Below are 20,489 nucleotides of genomic sequence, written 5' to 3' on the forward strand. Positions count from 1 at the left end.
CTGTAGTAAGATTTCTGGTGTAAGGATTGCCACAGCTCTTCATGAATTTGATGGGCTGCAGCATCATGCCCCCATTCCCACCTAACTGCGCCCATTTTGGCAGCGTTGGACAAAACTGTCTTAAAAATGCCAAAAGTTGAGCAAATTTTTTGCGACTTTTCAAAAACTTTTACACCAGTTTTCTGCTGGAAAAGCTTCCATCAATCAGGGCCTTTAAATAGTGGCAAAAATGTTGTCAAATTCATGGAAAGTGGTGGTGTGTTTTTTTTATTCCAGAAATATTACATTTCTGGCGAGGTGCACGTACGAAACGCCAGTCTTAATGAGTGCGTCATTTTGATGAATTTGGGTCAAAATCTGTCATGAAAAAAAAATACAAAAAAATATTGTAAAAGAAGAAAAAAAATTATAAATAAAAACAAAACAAAACAACAACCAATCCGTAAATGATGACTGACTCAGCGCCCTTGTTTTTATGCCTAGCTAAAGGAGATCATGTCCTTGCATGATGGCACCCTTGTATATTACCTGGAATATCAAAGCCTGGAAACCATAAAAAGTAACTCACACGGCAAATCAAAAACATTTTATTTGTATTTTTTAAAACTACATAGAACTACCACAAGGAAGACTTTTTTTTTTTTTCATTTTTGTTAGTTTTTTTTTTTTTTCAATCCAGGGGTATAATCCAGTTAAAAAGTAAACACCGAACAGATTGGATTTTAATACGTTAGAATCACTGCCACAAATTGTCATTACCATCAGTATCCCGTGAATCAACCCCAGCCAGATCTTCATACAATACAAAAGTGAACTAAAAGCAAAAAAAAAAAAAAAAAAAAAAAAAAATATTCCCATAATGCCTCCCACCTTCCCCACCCTCCCATCACATATCCCACCCTATACTGAAATTTGTATGCATTACAATGTTTTTTTTTTATTATTTTTTTTTATTTTTGTGTTGAATTAACGAGATGAAAAAACATTTAAAATGTCTCTTAGTATATACAACAGTTTTACTGTCTCATCTTATTTTAACGTGTTGAACAGAAGACCTCATGTTTACTCATAAGCTTCAAAGTTGCAAAAGCAGCTTTATAAAGTGTATATTTTTTTTGTTATTTTAAAAGATACATTTTTCATTTTATCTCCAAAAAGATTACAATGTACATTACGTATCAGAATGGAAAAAAAAATAAATAAATAAAAAAACGCGAAGAGCAGCAGAATGTTTTAAAAAAAAAAAAAAAAAATGTAAGGATTTATACCACCAATAAACTAAATGCAGAATTGTATAGTAGTGCTGGAAATCCTAAGATTTTCCCTTTTCTCAGTTTTATTTAATTTGTTTGACTTAATTGTTTCCCTTTTTGTTTCTTCCCTTTTGGTGTTTTTAATTATGGAGGCACACATGATGACACAGACAACATTTTGCAGCATGACCTTAGCTATAAAAAAAAAAACTAATAATAATAATTACAAGAAATAATATATACATGGACATTATAATTGCACATGTTTTTAGAAACAGCAAATGTAAAAATATAGCCTTGTATCACTTATTTAAAAATGACTTGTAAGAAAAAGAAGATATTTGCCGAGTATTAGGGATAAGATATAGCAAGATGACATCAAAATCATAGGAACTGGTCAATCATCTGAAATTTTATTTAAAGGGACTTTGTCAGCAGGCTTTTGATATGTAATCTGACAGCAGCATAATGTAGGGGCAGAGACCCTGATTCTAGTGATATATCACATACTGGGCTGCTTACAGTAGGTTTGATACAATTACAGTTTTCTCTGCTGCAGAGCTCTGAATGCTGAGCTCTGTATAACCCCACCCACACCACTGATTGGCCGCTCTCATACAGTGAACACAATTGACAGAAAGCTGACAATCAGTGGTGGGGGTTTGGTTGGACTAGAAGGCACAACACAGCTAGTCCTGTAGTGATAATCTCCTGCTGATAAAACACTGATTTTATTGAAACAGCAACACACAACCTAGTAAGTGACACATTAATGGAATCAGGGTCTCTGTCCCTACATCATGCTGCTCTCAGATTACATAACAAAACCTGCTGACGGATTCCCTTTAATTAAAATTTCAGACGATTGACTGACCAGTTCCTATGAATTTGATGTCTTCTTGTTAGTAAATACTAATTACTAGTTCTTCTAAAATCATACACATATCAGTTGGATTGAAGAATCTACTTAGAAAATGTAGCTCAGAAAATGACCCATTCTTTAAATCCGATTCTTATGGTGTTTTTTTTCTTCATATCCCTATCATTATTGTAAAAATAAAAATTTGCAATTTTCACACTAGTCACTATTGTGAATGGTGGATCCTTTACTATCTACAGCATGCATGTCAAACTCTGGCCTGTGGGCCAAATCTGGCCCGAAGGGTTGTTTTATCTGGCTTGCGACACCAGAACAGCCACCCTTATATTATTCTGTATAGAGGACATTATTATGTATGGAGGAGTATGTGAGGCCATTATACTATATGAAGCACTATGTGGGGCCCATTATTCTGTATGGAGGACTATGTGGGCCCATTATACTGTATGGAGGACTATGTGGGGCCCATTATTCTGTATGGAGGACTATGTGGGGCCCATTATTTTGTATACTGATGGGCCCACAACTTTCTCCAAGTTTTTTTTATTTTGGCCCTCTGTATGTTTGAGTTTGACATTCCTGATTTACAGTATATGAAGGTGTTCTATGTAATGGTATGGGAGAGAGAGGAAGTGAGCTGTGACATCACCTATTGTAAATGGGGGATCCTGTGTTACCTACTGAGTATAGAGGTGTTATCAGTCATTGTACAGGAGGAGGAGGGGGTGAGCTGTGACATCACCTATTGTGAATGGTAGATCCTGTGTTATCAGTCATTGTACACAAGGAGGAGGAGGTGAGCTGTGACATCATCTATTGTAAATGGGGGATCCTGTGTTACCTACTGAGTATAGAGGTGTTATCAGTCATTGTACAGGAGGAGGAGGGGGTGAGCTGTGACATCACCTATTGTGAATGGTAGATCCTGTGTTATAAGTCATTGTACACAAGGAGGAGGAGGTGAGCTGTGACATCACCTATTGTAAATGGGGGATCCTGTGTTACCTACTGAGTATAGAGGTGTTATCAGTCATTGTACAGGAGGAGGAGGGGGTGAGCTGTGACATCACCTATTGTGAATGGTAGATCCTGTGTTATCTACTGTATATAGAGGTGTTATCAGTCATTGTACAGGAGGAGGTGAGCTGTGACATCACCTATTGTGAATGGTGAATTTTGTGCTATCTACTGTATATTGAGGTGTTATCAGTCATTGTACAGGAGGAGGAGGTGAGCTGTGACATAACACAGGATCTACCAATCACAATAGGTTATCTACTATGTGTAGAGATGTTATCACTCATTATAATCCTGTCTGTGATAATAATGAGACTGATGAAAAGATATCTGCACAGAATTGAAGAATGAGTCTAGGTGGCCAGTGTGAAGATATGGAAAATTGAAAATTACATTTAACTTAAAAGCTTAATTTAGACAATAGTTCATTTTCTGATAACACATTTCCTTATTAAATTAGTAATCAAATAAAAAAAAAAGTAAAGTTGAAAACTTGTATGAACTGTGCACTTAACTTTTTATTTTTTTCGTATCAATTGTATTTTGTTTTTTTTGTTAGATCTAAAAAAAAAACATTTTATGCAGTATAGAATAAAATGCTAAACTTTGGCACCTCCATGACATATACTGTACCGTATAGCTAGACATCTAGTATCGGGTATGTATTAGAGGGGCGTTTGGATGTATCTTTAAGGAGTATAAGGGGTTCTCCAGAACTACAAAATTGAATAACCTATCCTGGAAGTCCAACTCCTGGCAGCTGTGTGGATCAGCCGGTTGGAGTAGTCACACTTCTGGCTGCACATCTCCATATTATTAATAGTAACTTTACCTGGTATGGAAAAGACCTGCAAAACCAAGCACAGCCACTACCTAAAGTACAGAGCTGTAACTGGCAAACAATGGAGTAGACCCTTTAATTTGCCTGTTAGTGTATCACTGGTATCGAGAACTGAACCCGTATAGGCTATTAATGGACTGTCAGCACAAAATGACTGTTCAAACCAAGCACAGGCACTCTGTGCACCCTTGTCATGGCCGATGCACCTCCTCACCTACTTGTTTTGAATCTATCTCCACCCTCCTCTTCGTTGATTGACAGCTCTGGCTTTACCGGAGGCAGAGAAGGCGTCAAGCCAAGAAAACACAGAGCGCCTGTGTTTGGTTTGAACAGTGATTTTGTGCTGATAGGCCCTGAGAAACCCCTCTATATAAAATTTCAGAGAGAACAGAAGAGAAATAATGAGTTTCTTAATGCAGTAAGGTGTACAATGACTTGGAGTTGAAGAATTGTTTGATCAGACCTTGGAGTCACCATTTTAAATGGCAGTTTGCATTGAATTTGTAAAGTTTTTTCTTTTTTTTTAAATTATTTACAACTAGAGATGAGCGAATTAATTCATGCTCCCTGGTCTAGTGGCCCGGTCAGCTGCGAACCGCCTCCTTACTGCATTCATCACTCCGTTCTCGATTAGCTGGCCTGACACAATGTCAAGGCCCGGCTAATCAAATAGGAGTTGGGGATGTAGTCAAAGTAGGAGGTGGTCCTCGGGAATACAGTCTTGGACCAGGGGGACCTGAGGATTTATTGGCCCATCTCTATTTACGACCCGGTGGCACTACTATACATTCCAGCATGGCCCTATCCGCTGTAATTACACAATGATAGAAAGTTAGACGTACTACGCATGTTATTTAGAGGTAGTAGGTGGGCAGACTAATCTACGCGTGACGTGTCTGTTGGTTCCTATGAGCTTTAATGAGGTAAATAAAGCCGTTTTGCTCGGTGACAATGTATAAATTCTCTTTTGCTACAATATTTACATTTTTTTTTTGTATTTTTGTGTTGTTTTTTTTTTTTTTTTTTTTAACTTGCCACAGGAAATGGCAGATTTTTGACAATTTATTATACAGCATTTAACCCGTTGCTGTAAAACATCACATAGGGAAGTCAGTTCCTTTCCTATCATCATGAGCCTCCTCGTAAGGGGTATTTACAAAGCTAATATAAAAGAAAATCTTACTGCATTATTGGAGGAAAATTCTGTTGAAGATGCATTCGCTTAATACAAAAAAAAAAAAAAGTCAATAGATATAACTGAAAATTAAAGGGTATCCCCAGAAATAATAATAAAAAAAAAAACACTGAAAATAATAAATGACCCATGGAAAAAACACACAAATCCCATATTGATAACGTTTCTTTGGTTTGTTGTTGTGGGACCTGATGTCCCTTTTCTTGTCCTATCAGATCTATGAACCATAATGCGATGTGTAACTGAGAAATTAATTCATTATTCCTATTCCATGCGTAGACCACAGATTTTTTTTTTTTTATTCTATTGTTGCAAATGGTATATACCCTAAATTTCCCCCATTCTGTAACTTTATAGACAATGTCCTACATAAAAAAAAGGATTTTTTTTTTCCCTTAATTTTGTTTTTGTCTTCTGAAAAAAAAAAATAATAATAATAATAAAAAAAAGTACATAAATTTGGCCGATATATGACAACATAAAAGGGGTTTGTTAACAAGTCCGTTCCGGTGAAATGATTAGTTGACTGCATTCGATGTGTGCGTTTCTTCTTCCCTGTAGAAGTGGATGCATCTTCACAGATCTTTTGATGTGTCATATAAGGAAAACGAGCAAGAAAAAAAAAATTAAAAAAAAAAAATTAATAATCATCATCAACTACGGGAGGTTTGGAAACGGTAAAATGTCTTTTTCGCAGTAACCCCAGATATTCTAGGCAAACATGCAAACCTTTCTCCTTTTAAAGCTGCTGCTGCTACTTCATTCCTTCAGTTTTAGACGTTTATTAAAAAGTGCCGATGGGACATGGAGATCATTTCACAGATTCTAACTCAGATCTTGGCCCAATTAGATAAAGTGCTTTCAAAGTGGTGATTAAGCAAAAAAAATAAGATGTAGTGAAATCCAGCAGCTTGCCTCAGCTGGGATGTACAATGCGGCTGTGTGTGCGGGTCCTTATCTGGAACAGGCAAAGCAGCGCCGCCGAGCTTGGAGAAAGGAAGATTTCTCGGAAAGGGAAGGTCTTCTTCCTTTAGAGCTGGGAATCTGCTTAACGAAGTATTGAATAAAGACCTAACGGGGGATGCCTTGTCCCTCCAGAGAGCTGGGATGCACAGCTTTATGATGGGTCACTCAGTTAGAGGTATCAGAGTTCACACTGCCGGGCCCTTCGGTTGGGGAGGTGACAGAAGAAGGGGTTGCCGCCTCATGCCACCCTCCATTAGCCTGAAAAGAAAAGGATTAACATTTATTAAGCAATTTCGACATATGGTAGAGCGGATTTTGCATAAGGGTGACTTAGGACCCATCATCTTCCAAATTTTATTATTTTTTTTTGTACCCGGTGTAAATGTCGCAGTTCTCTTGCATCCGGCGCTGTTTTTCTTTTCTTCCTGTGCCTCTCCATTCCTGAGATATGACCAGTATATAAATGTAGTATTTTATAGCCAAAAGGGTGTGGGCTTTATAAATACACCCACGAGGAGCTGAGGACCACACCCACTTGGCAAAAAAAAAAGAGACAAGAGAACGGAGACATATCTCAGGAACGGAGAGGGGGAGGAGAACAAGAAAACCATCGCCGGATTCAGGATGATAGTGGCATTTACACCAGGTAGAAAAAAAAAATATTACACCTTTATGGCAAGTGACAGGTCCTCTTTAAAGGGCACAGTTAAGATGCAACTAAAAGTGTCCAGAGGTGCAGTGAATTAATCATCTACCATGAGCCACGGTGACGGCGTTGGCACAATTCGAAGCTGCCTAAATCCAAGAGCTGCTAAATCTGCTGCACTTTTTTCTATACAAGTCCACATATACGAGGTAAAAAAAAAAACACATAATATATAACAATGCTTAAAAGGGTCCCCTAAAGTGAACTGACCACAACGAATCCAGCAGCTGGGACCCCCAGCACTTAGCTAGAATCAAAAATGGCAACCCTGTAGCCAACGTGTAAATCCTCTGTGATGCCCCCAGATTGAAAATAAGGCATTACGTCGTGCCTAGTAAAATCAATGTCTGTGTAATACAGATATGTTGGGTCCACCACAGACACAGTAGACCACTCTACTCTGGCTTATAAGTGTGGTCCTGAATAAGGACTTCTCTACGTTATCTCAGAATTCAGTCACAGATTGTTGGAAAATGGCTTTTCTAATCAATACAAGCCCTAAAAGTAACTTATCCGGAAAGACCGGCTCTAGAAGGAAGCATCATGGAGGTCTTTGCCTTTTTGCTGAATTGGATGGATAGGTTTCTTTTTCTGTTGTATGTTTGGTTCATGACATTAGTACATGAGTGCAATATCTGAATTAGGATGGATATCGCGAAACATTCTCTTCATTACAGAGGACTGACAGGTCAGCAAATGGGAATGTCCCATGTCCAAGTATCTACGGCATCGAGCCATAACCCTCTGTCCACCGTGAAGATGACTGGTCCCAGGAAAGGAATCACTCCTGAGGTGGTCAGTGGGGTGGGTCCCCCATGTCATATTAATAGACCCCCGCAGGGCATATGGCCAGTCTCGGCCTGCCTATAGTCTATCCACTTTCATCTTGTGTAACACTTTTACATAATTTGTGACTTGCAGAATAGAATTTCCACTTTTTACAACTGCTAAAATTTAAAAGGATCATTTTTCGTTAAAAAAAAAAAAAAAATGTGTTGAGTAAAAAGATTCAAGCTCCATTGGTCCGGCATCCAAGTCTAGTCCTCCGCGGCAGCCAGAACAGGACAGTCTTTACGTCTGCGCTCCATGACGTCACGGGACCTAATAAAAGCCAGAAGTGAAGACCGTCCTGGCACGACTGCCGCTGGAGGACTGAACTGGATGCCGGACCAGCGCTAATCTATTTGTCCCCTCTAATTATGATATTTATGATGAATGCTGCTCTGGAGGTTTCCACTGACTGTAATAAATGTTACGCAACAGGAATTCTTGTAAAAAAAAATAAAAGAAAAAATGGGGTTATGTGATTTACACATCTTACATGTTGTATATATTAGATAATATGCTGAGCAGAGATCTCTGGGAGCTACAACCCAGGTCCAAGGACTGACTGTTTAGAAATGTTAGGGGGTCCTTAAGATATCCGCTCTGGGGAAAGACTATGGCACAATATAAAGTCCAAGCAAGCAAGAGACTTGGCGCTCAAAATGCAGTGGAATGAAAAATTCTTTAATGGCAATCCAAACAGTTGTTGTTAACGTTTCGGTCCTAACATGGGACCTTCATCAGGACTGATTGCCTTGTTGGACTTTTCTTATTTTCTGCCAGGTTGCAGTGCTGTGTTAATTGTGACCTGCGTCGCTGAGGAGTGGCGCTATTTGCAGGTTGCAATTAACACAGCGCTGCAACCCGGCAGAAAATAAGAAAAATCCAACAAGACAATCAGTCCTGATGAAGGTCCAATGTTAGGACCGAAACGTTAACAACAACTGTTTGGATTGCCATTAAAGAATTTTTCACTCCACTGCATTTTGAGCGCCAAGTCTCTAGCTTGCTTTCTCTACAGGTTTGAGCCCTACTTGAGCACCTCGTCTCCGAAACCAGGAGTGCCGTATATCTCTACAAAGTCCAAATACTGTAAAATGGACAAAACTCCTTTAAAGACCAAATGACTGGCGGGAATTCAGTAACTGCTTTTTCTTTAATTTATACAAGGTTGCTCTGTTTAGGACGTTCTCCCCATAATGTCAATTATCCAGAGTCTTTATGACTAGCGTTCAGAAACGTTCTTGTGCTTGGCGACTGATCTAATGGCATTTTATCAGAGAAAGAGGAGGCAAACACGGATGTTTTTTGTCATATTAGCAGTTATCCATTAGTTTTCCTGTCCTGAAATGCCCTCTCGGATGCTAAGGGTTAAGCCCGATGCATCTGATGTGGAGATGTGTTACAGCTCTGATCTATAGCGATGTGTTCGCTTCCCGACAGCCGGGCCCCAACTATGTAATATCTATCACTCATAATACCTATCACTCTTTCCCCTATGTCCTTTATGGCTTTTCATTCTAATTTATAAACAACAAATGTGTAATATTTTTTACCGTGCGCGGCGGCTGGATGAGACCACGTCAGTCAGGGGTCTTTTCTTTTTTTTTTTTTTTTTGGGCCCCCCTCCTCTCCCAGCAGATTTTTTTTTTTTGCAAATAAATTAATCTTTCCTCTGGTGGTTTGAGATTACGCGGTGTATTATAAGAGAGCGCCTTATCAAACCTCATCAGAAAAGATGGAATTCATGTCTGCTATAATGCTGCAGGCAATAACAGCTTCATATTTTATCATGTTGATAAGGATTTTTGCAAACTCTCTGAAGCATTTCGGGATGTTTTTTTCAAATGAAAAAAAAAAAAAAAAAAAAGAACACGGTAACTAAAAGCCTCTTTCAGACATTTTCTTCTGGGTTATTATGAGTTATTTATAACCCCCCCACCCCGCACACAAAAGAGCCCATTTGATATATCAAATGCAAACGATTTGCGTATTTAATGATCGCCCAGGTCGCCCGCTCCCCCCAATTCTCCCAGCTCCAACACAACATTTTCAATCATTTGGGGAATCGTTAATATTGACTGACACTTGGAGGGAGGGAATACAACTCCCGGCGTTAGCGGAGAGCGAGATATTGTGCGCTTGATTTTTACGCGGCTGCCTGGACTCAGCCGAGAGGACGTATTTATTAAGCCCCGGCACAATAGAGACGGAGCGTAAGAATGTAGTTGTTTTACGGTACGGCTGTGTGCATGATGTTTAACACCCCTTTAATATGTCTGTGTATCTATTCTAGCCTGATGCATTTTGCAGTACATGAGATGGATGTAAAGACATGCAAATAGGCAAAGAGCGATCCGCACAGCGACAATGCACATTCATACGGGCAGATCAATATGGGCGAGACATAAGGGAGTCCGTCCTACAAGAGTCAAGTTTAACAATGATATGCTGCAGCCCGGGGGGTTGGACCTCTCCCGATCACACAACAATCATTTTACAGAGATATTCACTTCCACATCTACAGATCCATGCCGAGACACTGCACAATCAGCAGGTGTTGTGCACCTATTCACACCTGCCGAGACACTGCATAATCAGCAGGTGTTGTGCACCTATTCACACCTGCCGAGACACTGCATAATCAGCAGGTGTTGTGCACCTATTCACACCTGCCGGGGCGCGTGCATGAGCAGCAGGTGTTGTGCTGTTCACACCTGCCGGGCGCGTGCATGAGCAGCAGGTATTGTGCACCTGTTCACACCTGCAGGGGCGCGTGCATGAGCAGCAGGTATTGTGCTGTTCACACCTGCAGGGGCGCGTGCATGAGCAGCAGGTATTGTGCACCTGTTCACACCTGCCGGGGCGCGTGCATGAGCAGCAGGTATTGTGCACCTGTTCACACCTGCCGGGGCGCGTACATGAGCAGCAGGTATTGTGCACCTGTTCACACCTGCCGGGGCGCGTGCATGAGCAGCAGGTATTGTGCACCTGTTCACACCTGCCGGGCGCGTGCATGAGCAGCAGGTATTGTGCACCTGTTCACACCTGTCGGGGCGCCTGCATGAGCAGCAGGTATTGTGCACCTGTTCACACCTGCCGGGGCGCCTGCATGAGCAGCAGGTATTGTGCACCTGTTCACACCTGCCGGGGCGCCTGCATGGGCAGCAGGTATTGTGCACCTGTTCACACCTCCCGGGGCGCGTACATGAGCAGCAGGTATTGTGCACCTGTTCACACCTCCCGAGGCGCGTGCATGAGCAGCAGGTATTGTGCACCTGTTCACACCTCCCGGGGCGCGTGCATGAGCAGCAGGTATTGTGCACCTGTTCACACCTGCCGGGGCGCGTGCATGAGCAGCAGGTATTGTGCATCTGTTCACACCTGCCGGGGCGCGTCCATGAGCTGCAGGTATTGTGCACCTGTTCACACCTCCCGGGGCGCGTGCATGAGCAGCAGGTATTGTGCACCTGTTCACGCCTGCTGGGGCGCGTGCATGAGCAGCAGGTATTGTGCACCTGTTCACACCTCCCGGGGCGCGTGCATGAGCAGCAGGTATTGTGCACCTGTTCACACCTGCCGGGGCGCGTGCATGAGCAGCAGGTATTGTGCACCTGTTCACACCTGCCGGGGCGCGTGCATGAGCAGCAGGTATTGTGCACCTGTTCACACCTGCCGGGGCGCCTGCATGAGCAGCAGGTATTGTGCACCTGTTCACGCCTGCCGGGGCGCCTGCATGAGCAGCAGGTATTGTGCACCTGTTCACACCTGCCGGGGCGCCTGCATGAGCAGCAGGTATTGTGCACCTGTTCACACCTCCCGGGGCGCGTACATGAGCAGCAGGTATTGTGCACCTGTTCACACCTCCCGGGGCGCGTGCATGAGCAGCAGGTATTGTGCATCTGTTCACACCTCCCGGGGCGCGTGCATGAGCAGCAGGTATTGTGCACCTGTTCACACCTGCTGGGGCGCGTGCATGAGCAGCAGGTATTGTGCACCTGTTCACACCTCCCGGGGCGCGTGCATGAGCAGCAGGTATTGTGCACCTGTTCACACCTGCAGGGGCGCGTGCATGAGCAGCAGGTATTGTGCACCTGTTCACACCTGCAGGGGCGCGTGCATGAGCAGCAGGTATTGTGCACCTGTTCACACCTGCCGGGGCGCATGCATGAGCAGCAGGTATTGTGCACCTGTTCACACCTGCCGAAACACAGCACAATCAGCAGCTGTTGTGCACTTGTTTACATCAGCCGAGACACTGCCTAATAAGCAAGTGTTATGCACCTGTTAACACCTACCGGGGCACGTGCACGTTCGGCAGGTATTACGCACCTGTTTACACCTGCCAGGGAGCGTGCACGATCGGCAGGTATTGTGTACCTGTTTGTGCGGTGTCTCGGCAGGTGTAAACAGGTGCACAATACCTGCCGATCGTGCATGTGAGCCAGCAAGTGAAAACAGGTGCGTAATACCTGCGTATCATGCACCTGTCCTATTCTAGTACTTAGCATACCTGCGGATCGTACTTGCATCCCGACAGGCATTTGTAGGCATGAAATCACAGGCGGCGCTCACCTCCCAATGCGGAAGGAAGCAACACCGGAATATCTATTCATTTAATTAGTAGATCAGTTGATTGAGCTGGGCACCATTCGTTCTATCAATCAGTGGAATTCTTCACCCATCACAAATCTTATGGATCCATTTTAAGGTCCAATTAAATCCTTTAAAGGGGTATTCTCAAGTCTGAAAGTTATCCCCTATCTATGGGATAGTGAATAACTTACTGACAACTGGGACCACCACCGATACAGAGAACTGTTAAGAGCCCCGTGGAAAGGTGCGGTGGTGGATCATGTGCACTGCCGCCCCACTGATTCTTACAGGAGTGCTGGAGATAGTCGGACGGCTGGTCTTCGGCACTCCCATAAGAATGAATGGAGTGGAAGTACTATTTACTGACCACCGCTCCGTTCACACTGAAGAGCTGCGGTTCTGAATCGCTGGGGGACCTAGCAGTTGGAACCCCGGCAGTCACATCAAATAAATACGGGATAACTTTCAATCCCTTTAAATCCCTTTAAGTATTTACAATAAACAACTGAATTATTTTCTTGAGTTTCTCTGCACTTGTCAATACCAATGGGAAGATTTCTTAATAATCCTAGTGAGGTAACACAGACCACTGCCTTCTATAGGGGGACCCCTAGGCTAATAACCAGTACCAATTAAGCTAAAAAAAAACAAAGCGCAAACTGTTAGCAGTGTGGCACATGGGCCATCGTCACAATGATGTTCGGCTGGCAGAAATCACTATATATTATAACCGATGATGATGTGTGCGTTATATGATCCCAATTTTGGGGGATGTGGGGTGAATGCAATTACACCCTGTAGTTTAGTATTATCAGGGCATCTTACAAATGGCCAAATTTTAAGGGTCCTGCTCTAGTGATATGTCCCTTTTAAGGAGGTTGGGTGCTACGGAAGACAATGGGAGAGGAGTATAGATTTTGCAGCAGATCCACAGGTAATCTGCAGCCAAATCTGCAACATTTGGCTTTGCTTGTGGATTTCGTCTTTCCAAATAAGTAGATAGGAAGGAAATCCATGCAATTTCCACAGTAGAAATTGTCACACTGCGAATTTAAGAAACACGCACACAATTTTCTTTGCAGTTGGATGGGATTTCTTAAAATTAAAAAAATCTCCTCCACTTTGCTGCTATGAATTATTTTATTGTTAAAATCAGGACAGAAAATCTGCAGCATTGTCTCCTAAACGCTCAATTTGGTAAAACGGCACTCCTAGTGGTGGAGGTGTTACAGCGCAACAATGAAGACAAAGCGCTACTTTTTTTCCCTTAGATATGATATTTTAGTGTCCTTTTAAATATTACAGTCATGCTACCACAACCAAGCGGTATGGAAAAAAATACAAGCCTTGAAATGATCAGCTTGTTGGAGACCTTAGCGGTGCGGTAAGGTATTATCTAATGCTGCCACTTCCAAAGCAGATGACATTTACAAGTTCCTATTATATTATACTTCGTTCCTTGTCTCCTGCGATTAAAGGAGAACAACTACTGTACCGTTCCCGAGGAGGAAAGCTTCAGTGCTAAATAGCGAGTGATCTTACAAAATGTCTGCTCTTCAATGCTCTTTAAAGTTTACCAGGGAGAAGTTGACTTTGTCATGTGGCTGCCTCCGGTGACGTGACATGGTATTTATCGGTGGTGGCGGCAGCACACTAATAGAGAAGAATCGAAATAAGAAGAGGCTGTAGTGTTATTTTAGGAATACGTTTAATATCGACTTTACCTGCTCGCTTGAAACACTAAGGATCCCCTTCCTAAATGTCTAGGGACAATCAAACTAAAGGCTTCTTTACATGTAGACGAATGAGCATTAGTAAGAATACCCGCTTCTAATTATTGGTACAAGTAAACTTGTTACCAATCAGCTGGCGCTCGTTCATTGGCTGACTAGATCTAGTATGTGGTCTAAAAATTATCCCACAACAGAAGATGTGCTGCAAACAGCATGGAGAGCTAACGATCATTTGTATAATTAGGGTTTGCACTGGTCCTTGTAAAGGGGAGTTCAATCAGCACCAATCGACTTGTTAGGGATCTATCCACTTAAACGAACAGCGTCTCTCAAGATGATGTGTCTTCTCCCTGATTTTTGACAGGCAGGTGCGGGTATCAGAGGGATAAGAATAGATAACAGCTCTTCTGCAATTTCAGGAAGAACCAGGGGGACTTATGTTTGTATGTGGCATTTTGGGGCATTATACCGGGCCCATTAGTAGTTGCACCATTTTACACGGACCAGCTAAGATCAGTGTTTACTCCATGTATTAACCGGCCTATTTATGTTGAACTCTTTAATGATCGGTATAGAAACAAAAGCCTTCAAAAACCCCTCCCAGTACTTCTTAGGGTTGACAAGCACTTGGATTTTTTTTGCTCATTAGTTGGTTGTAAGCTCTTAGAAATACTGTTTTGAATGAGATCTACCTAGTTTTAAAGCCCTAGTGCACATTAGACCAAAGTTGTGTGAATCTGCTGATTTTAGTGGGATGGGCCGACACAGTAATGTATATGGTGGACTCTTCTGTGACAGATGACGTCGGAGGAGAGAAGGATTTGACCCTGTTGGATCTGAAGGGTTGATGGTTTTGTTTTCCGGGTGTTAAGCCGATGCCAGAGGATTGAGGAGAGATCACTGATGGTGCGAATGACTGATCTAATGTGTACAGAGACCTTACCTCCTATGGAGACCTATGTGACTCCATTGTCACAGACAACAAAAACCCCTGTGTAGTCTGATCCTGTAATCCTATGTGACACTATATTTGCCATCAAAATGACCCTGACAAAACCTACTATAAAGTCAAGAACATCTATTGGTCAGTGTTGTCCCTGTCAAACAACGTATTCCTCACTATGTCATGTCGTCCTTTCAGTGAGACCAGTGTGGATGGACGCCGGCACATAGACTGTTATTATCACTGGTATACAACAGAGAAGCTAGCTCACCTCTGCTGCGCCGTCCACACGGGACCCCTTTATGGTGTGCGGCTCGCCTGTAGCCATGGCAAACTCAAAATTACAGAAAGGGGGTTTAACTGGATGGGGTGTAGGCTGCTTGGGCTTTAATATTGCATCCCTAGTATTGCATCCCTATTAAGTTATCGATGGAATGATGTCCATTTTGCTCTGTTTCTGTAAAAGCCCCAAAAATAGCATATTTATACCCCGATGACTGATGCTCTGCATTAACAGTACTTACAGTTAGGTGATGTGGACTGTACAATGAATTCCCTCCCAAGGCATCACTGTATCCGCCCGTCTGATTGATAACATGACGAAGCGTATCCACCTATAGGGTACAGGAAAACATGGCATTATAACTTTTATCCTCTGACCGGTTCTTGGCACAATTGATTACATGTCTGAGCCCTGTATTTTATATGATAGATGCATGTCTGCAAGTACAGAAAACTCAATGATGTCCCTAATAATCATCAGCGATGCACCCCGAGCCAATATAGCCAATGTACAGAGCCGATCACGTGAGTGTTCTCCTCTACTTCCAAAATGGAGAACCCCCCCCAATCCGCAGATAGGTGCAACCCCCAACTATCAGACATGCCTGAAGTATGAAAATCCCTTTAAATGAATATATTTTCTATAAAAGAATAAACTCACAAAGATTAAGGAAACTAAGATCTACGTTTGTAGGTACCTTGCACTGAAGAGACACTTTTGCTTTGCCTGAGCCTACAGAACTGACAATGGAGAGGAGCCGTCACTTCTCCTGACATGTATTCATAACATAATTCTACAGCACTTTTGTCTCACAACTCTGGGTTGTGCTGTTCCTCTGTTATTCCTCCTAGAAAAATATGAATTAACTGACAACTGGGTGTTGCCAGTTGGGGGTGTGTTGCTGTATAGTCTAAAAATCTCCAATCAGGGCCGACCGTGTCACACACCTCAACTGTTAACATCCAGCTGTCAATTTATTCATATATGTTCAGGAGGAAAAGTATAACTCAGTAATAATGCTTCATATTTATTATTTAATAGGAAATAATAAAAAAAAATGTAATTTTTTATTGACTGTTTTTTGTTAAAGTAAACTTTTTTTAAAATGTATTTATCCTCCAGGCAAAGCAAAGTTATATATATTTTTTGTAATGTTATTCATTACTTTAGTTTGCTTCCTTCTCTCCCAAACAGTATGCTGCAGTGCTGTTTCACACAGCCAATTTGTGCTTCTTTAGAAGCTGCTTTCAACTGCTGCTAAGCAAGATCCCTACACTATATGCAAACAATATCCAGTCTTTGTGTACTGCGATGAAGTGCAGTGGTGCATTTGTAAATCTGATTGTAAATAGTCTACAGATCTTCACTGAGCAGCAGTTGAAAGCAGCTTCTAAAGGAGCATGAAGTAACACTGCGGCATGATGTTTGGTAAGGAAGGAAGCAAAATAAGGCAATGAAGTATATTACAAAAACTTACGATTTTGCAATTCCTGAAGGATAACTAAAGTTTAGTTACTCTTAGAGGGAATGTGGCGTTTATCAGTGATGTAATCACTACAGGGTTGAATCAGATGTAAAAAGGTTGTTTGGTTTAATTAAAAATTGGGGTCAAGCTTTTATGCTTTAAAACAACAAAATAAGCTATACTTACCTACTGCCGCTCCAATTCAACAGCACCTCTCCCTCGTAGTCTTTGGTTGTAGGGTTGCAGTGACATCATGTCTATAGCATGTTACCGCTGCAGCCAATCACTGCTCAACACTAAAAACCAAGACGGACGGAGAGTAGTGGAGAGGTAGTGTTGGAGCGGTAAGGGAATAAATAGGTAATTAGTGCTTATTGTGTCCTATTAAATCATAAGCAGTATTGGCTGTATTCTTTTTTTATAATGAAACCGGACATCACCCTTATATTTAGTGGTAATGTTAGTTGAACAAAATCAGTGACCCCCTTGTCCTCCCCATGGCAGTTCTATGGCATATGCAGAAAAGTGCTGCTTTCCATAGTGAAAGACCCAGGCCAGATCTTAGTTTCTTAAGCCCTGTGTTAAGCTTTGCATGCTGTAACAAACTGCAACAAATTACAGCCATTTATTCCTACAGAAAGACTATAGTTTCAGATTAACCAAAGGAGTGTTAAAACTTTCCAGCCCCCTCGTGGGATAGTCTTTAGATATATACCAAAAATTCTACAGGAAAACTAGGAAATAGCCTTTTGAATAGCCCTGCCCATCCACACTCATTAGTCAGAACCTTTCTCCTAATAGTTTTATTAACAGGTTCTGGAGCTCAAACAAGACTTCTCTCCCCGAGCACTCAAGTCAGAGCCGACGGCATTCACAAGAGTATCAAATGACCCGGAAGACCAGGGTGGCCGAGATGGTGCCAATTGTGAGCACACCCTGGGCTGCTGCATGTACTTTGGTGGTAGCTGTGGGAGGTGCGCTGAGGAATGACTCAGGGGCGTCTCTCCTACCTGTGATTGCACATTGGCTCCAACTTGGGCCCCTTGGTAAGAATCCCCATTCAGACTCTGTATATTCATGAACATGTCGCCTGAATTTGGGAGATTAAAAGAACCAGAAGAACCTAGGAAAGGAAAGAGCGAAGGATCTGAGAGGATGCTCGAAAGAAAGTGTGAAGAGATCACAAAAGGGGTTTGAAAGGTTAGTAAACCTTAATGAACAAACTGGACGTCTGAAACTAGATTAATAGAAAGTATGCTTAACATGACAACCTTGCTACAAATGGAGCCTGTAGATCTTCCATATGCTAGTGTGCCAGTCTATCCCTTCTAATGTCAATTGTCGGAACTTGCCGCCTCTTAGAAACCGGGTCCTTCTACTGCCCATTGTAATAAGAACCTGCCCCTTCTACTGCCCATTGTAATAAGAACCTGCCCCTTCTACTGCCCATTGTAATAAGAGTCTGCCCCTTCTACTGCCCATTGTAATAAGAGCCGGCCCCTTCTACTGCCCATTGTAATAAGAGCCTGCCCCTTCTACTGCCCATTGTAATAAGAACCTGCCCCTTCTACTGCCCATTGTTATAAGAGCCTGCCCCTTCTACTGCCCATTGTAATAAGAACCTGCCCCTTCTACTGCCCATTGTAATAAGAACCTGCCCCTTCTGATGTCCATTGTAATAAGTGCCTGCCCCTTCTACTGCCTATTGTAATAAGAGCCTGCCCCTTCTACTGCCCATTGTAATAAGAGCCTGCCCCTTCTACTGCCCATTGTACTAAGAGCCTGCCCCTTCTACTGCCCATTGTACTAAGAGCCTGCCCCTTCTACTGCCCATTGTACTAAGAGCCTGCCCCTTCTACTGCCCATTGTAATAAGAGCCTGCCCCTTCTACTGCCCATTGTAATAAGAGCCTGCCCCTTCTACTGCCCATTGTAATAAGAGCCTGCCCCTTCTACTGCCCATTGTAATAAGAGTCTGCCCCTTCTACTGCCCATTGTAATAAGAACCTGCCCCTTCTAATGCCCATTGTAATAAGAGCCTGCCCCTTCTACTGCCCATTGCAATAAGAACCTGCCCCTTCTACTGCCCATTGTAATAAGAACCTGCCCCTTCTACTGCCCATTGTAATAAGAGCCAGCCCCTTCTACTGCCCATTGTAATAAGAGCCGGCCCCTTCTACTGCCCATTGTAATAAGAGCCTGAAACTTCTACTGCCCATTGTAATAAGAGCCTGCCCCTTCTACTGCCCATTGTAATAAGAGCCTGATTCCTCTACTGCCCATTGTAATAAGAGCCTGCCCCTTCTACTGCCCATTGTAATAAAAGCCTGATTCTTCTACTGCCCATTGTAATAAGAGCCTGCCCCTTCTACTGCCCATTGTAATAAGAGTCTGCCCCTTCTACTGCCCATTGTAATAAGAACCTGCCCCTTCTACTGCCCATTGTAATAAGAACCTGCCCCTTCTACTGCCCATTGTAATAAGAGCCTGCCCCTTCTACTGCCCATTGTAATAAGAGCCTGCCACTTCTACTGCCCATTGTAATAAGAGCCTGCCCCTTCTACTGCCCATTGTAATAAGAGCCTGCCCCTTCTACTGCCCATTGTAATAAGAGCCTGCCCCTTCTACTGCCCATTGTAATAACAGCCTGCCCCTTCTACTGCCCATTGTAATAAGAACCAGCCACTTCTAATGCCCATTGTAATAAGAGCCTGCCCCTTCTACTGCCCATTGTAATAAGAACCTGCCCCTTCTACTGCCCATTGTTATAAGAGCCTGCCCCTTCTACTGCCCATTGTAATAAGAGCCTCCCCCTACTACTGCCCATTGTAATAAGAACCTGCCCCTTCTACTGCCCATTGTAATAAGAACCTGCCCCTTCTACTGCCCATTGTTATAAGAGCCTGCCCCTTCTACTGCCCATTGCAATAAGAACCTGCCCCTTCTACTGCCCATTGCAATAAGAACCTGATTCTTCTACTGCCCATTGTAATAAGAGCCAGCCCCTTCTACTGCCCATTGTAATAAGAGCCTGTCCCTTCTACTGCCCATTGTAATAAGAGCCTGCCCCTTCTACTGTCCATTGTAATAAGAGCCTGCCCCTTCTACTGCCCATTGTAATAAGAGCCTGCCCCTTCTACTGCCCATTGTAATAACAGCCTGCCCCTTCTACTGCTCATTGTAATAAGAACCTGCCACTTCTAATGCCCATTGTAATAAGAGCCTGCCACTTCTACTGCTCATTGTAATAAGAACCTGCCCCTTCTACTACCCATTGTAATAAGAACCTGCCCCTTCTACTGCCCATTGTTATAAGAGCCTGCCCCTTCTACTGCCCATTGTTATAAGAACCTGCCCCTTCTACTGCCCATTGTAATAAGAACCTGCCCCTTCTACTGCCCATTGTTATAAGAGCCTGCCCCTTCTACTGCCCATTGCAATAAGAACCTGCCCCTTCTACTGCCCATTGTAATAAGAGCCAGCCCCTTCTACTGCCCATTGTAATAAGAGCCTGAAACTTCTACTGCCCATTGTAATAAGAACCTGCCCCTTCTACTGCCCATTGTAATAAGAGCCTGCCCCTTCTACTGCCCATTGTAATAAGAGCCTGCCCCTTCTACTGCCCATTGTAATAAGAGCCTGAAACTTTTACTGCCCATTGCAATAAGAACCTGCCCCTTCTACTGCCCATTGTAATAAGAGCCTGAAACTTCTACTGCCCATTGTAATAAGAACCTGCTCCTTCTACTGCCCATTGTAATAAGAGCCAGCCCCTTCTACTGCCCAT

At 42.8% G+C, this 20,489-nt stretch overlaps 1 protein-coding gene across 2 annotated transcripts in view; it reads right to left on the reverse strand.

Annotated features, from left to right (window-relative positions):
* Positions 1–571: 571 nt before the first annotated feature.
* PBX3 (PBX homeobox 3) overlaps positions 572–20,489 on the reverse strand; it is a 251,252-nt gene continuing 231,334 nt past the window's right edge. The window contains exons 7-9 of one of the 2 annotated variants that reach the window (XM_073639783.1): positions 17,714–17,826; positions 15,480–15,569; positions 572–6,410 (exon numbers count right to left, since the gene is read on the reverse strand). In XM_073639783.1, the coding sequence (XP_073495884.1) occupies positions 6,318–6,410; positions 15,480–15,569; positions 17,714–17,826 (296 nt within the window). In that variant the 3' untranslated portion in view covers positions 572–6,317. The remainder of the gene's footprint in view (positions 6,411–15,479; positions 15,570–17,713; positions 17,827–20,489) is intronic. The other variant, XM_073639784.1, reaches the window with a different exon arrangement.

Source organism: Phyllobates terribilis, unplaced genomic scaffold (genome assembly GCF_046119375.1).
Source record: "Phyllobates terribilis strain yellow unplaced genomic scaffold, ASM4611937v1 Scaffold_7__3_contigs__length_470593459, whole genome shotgun sequence".
Classification (NCBI taxonomy): Eukaryota; Metazoa; Chordata; class Amphibia; order Anura; family Dendrobatidae; genus Phyllobates; species Phyllobates terribilis.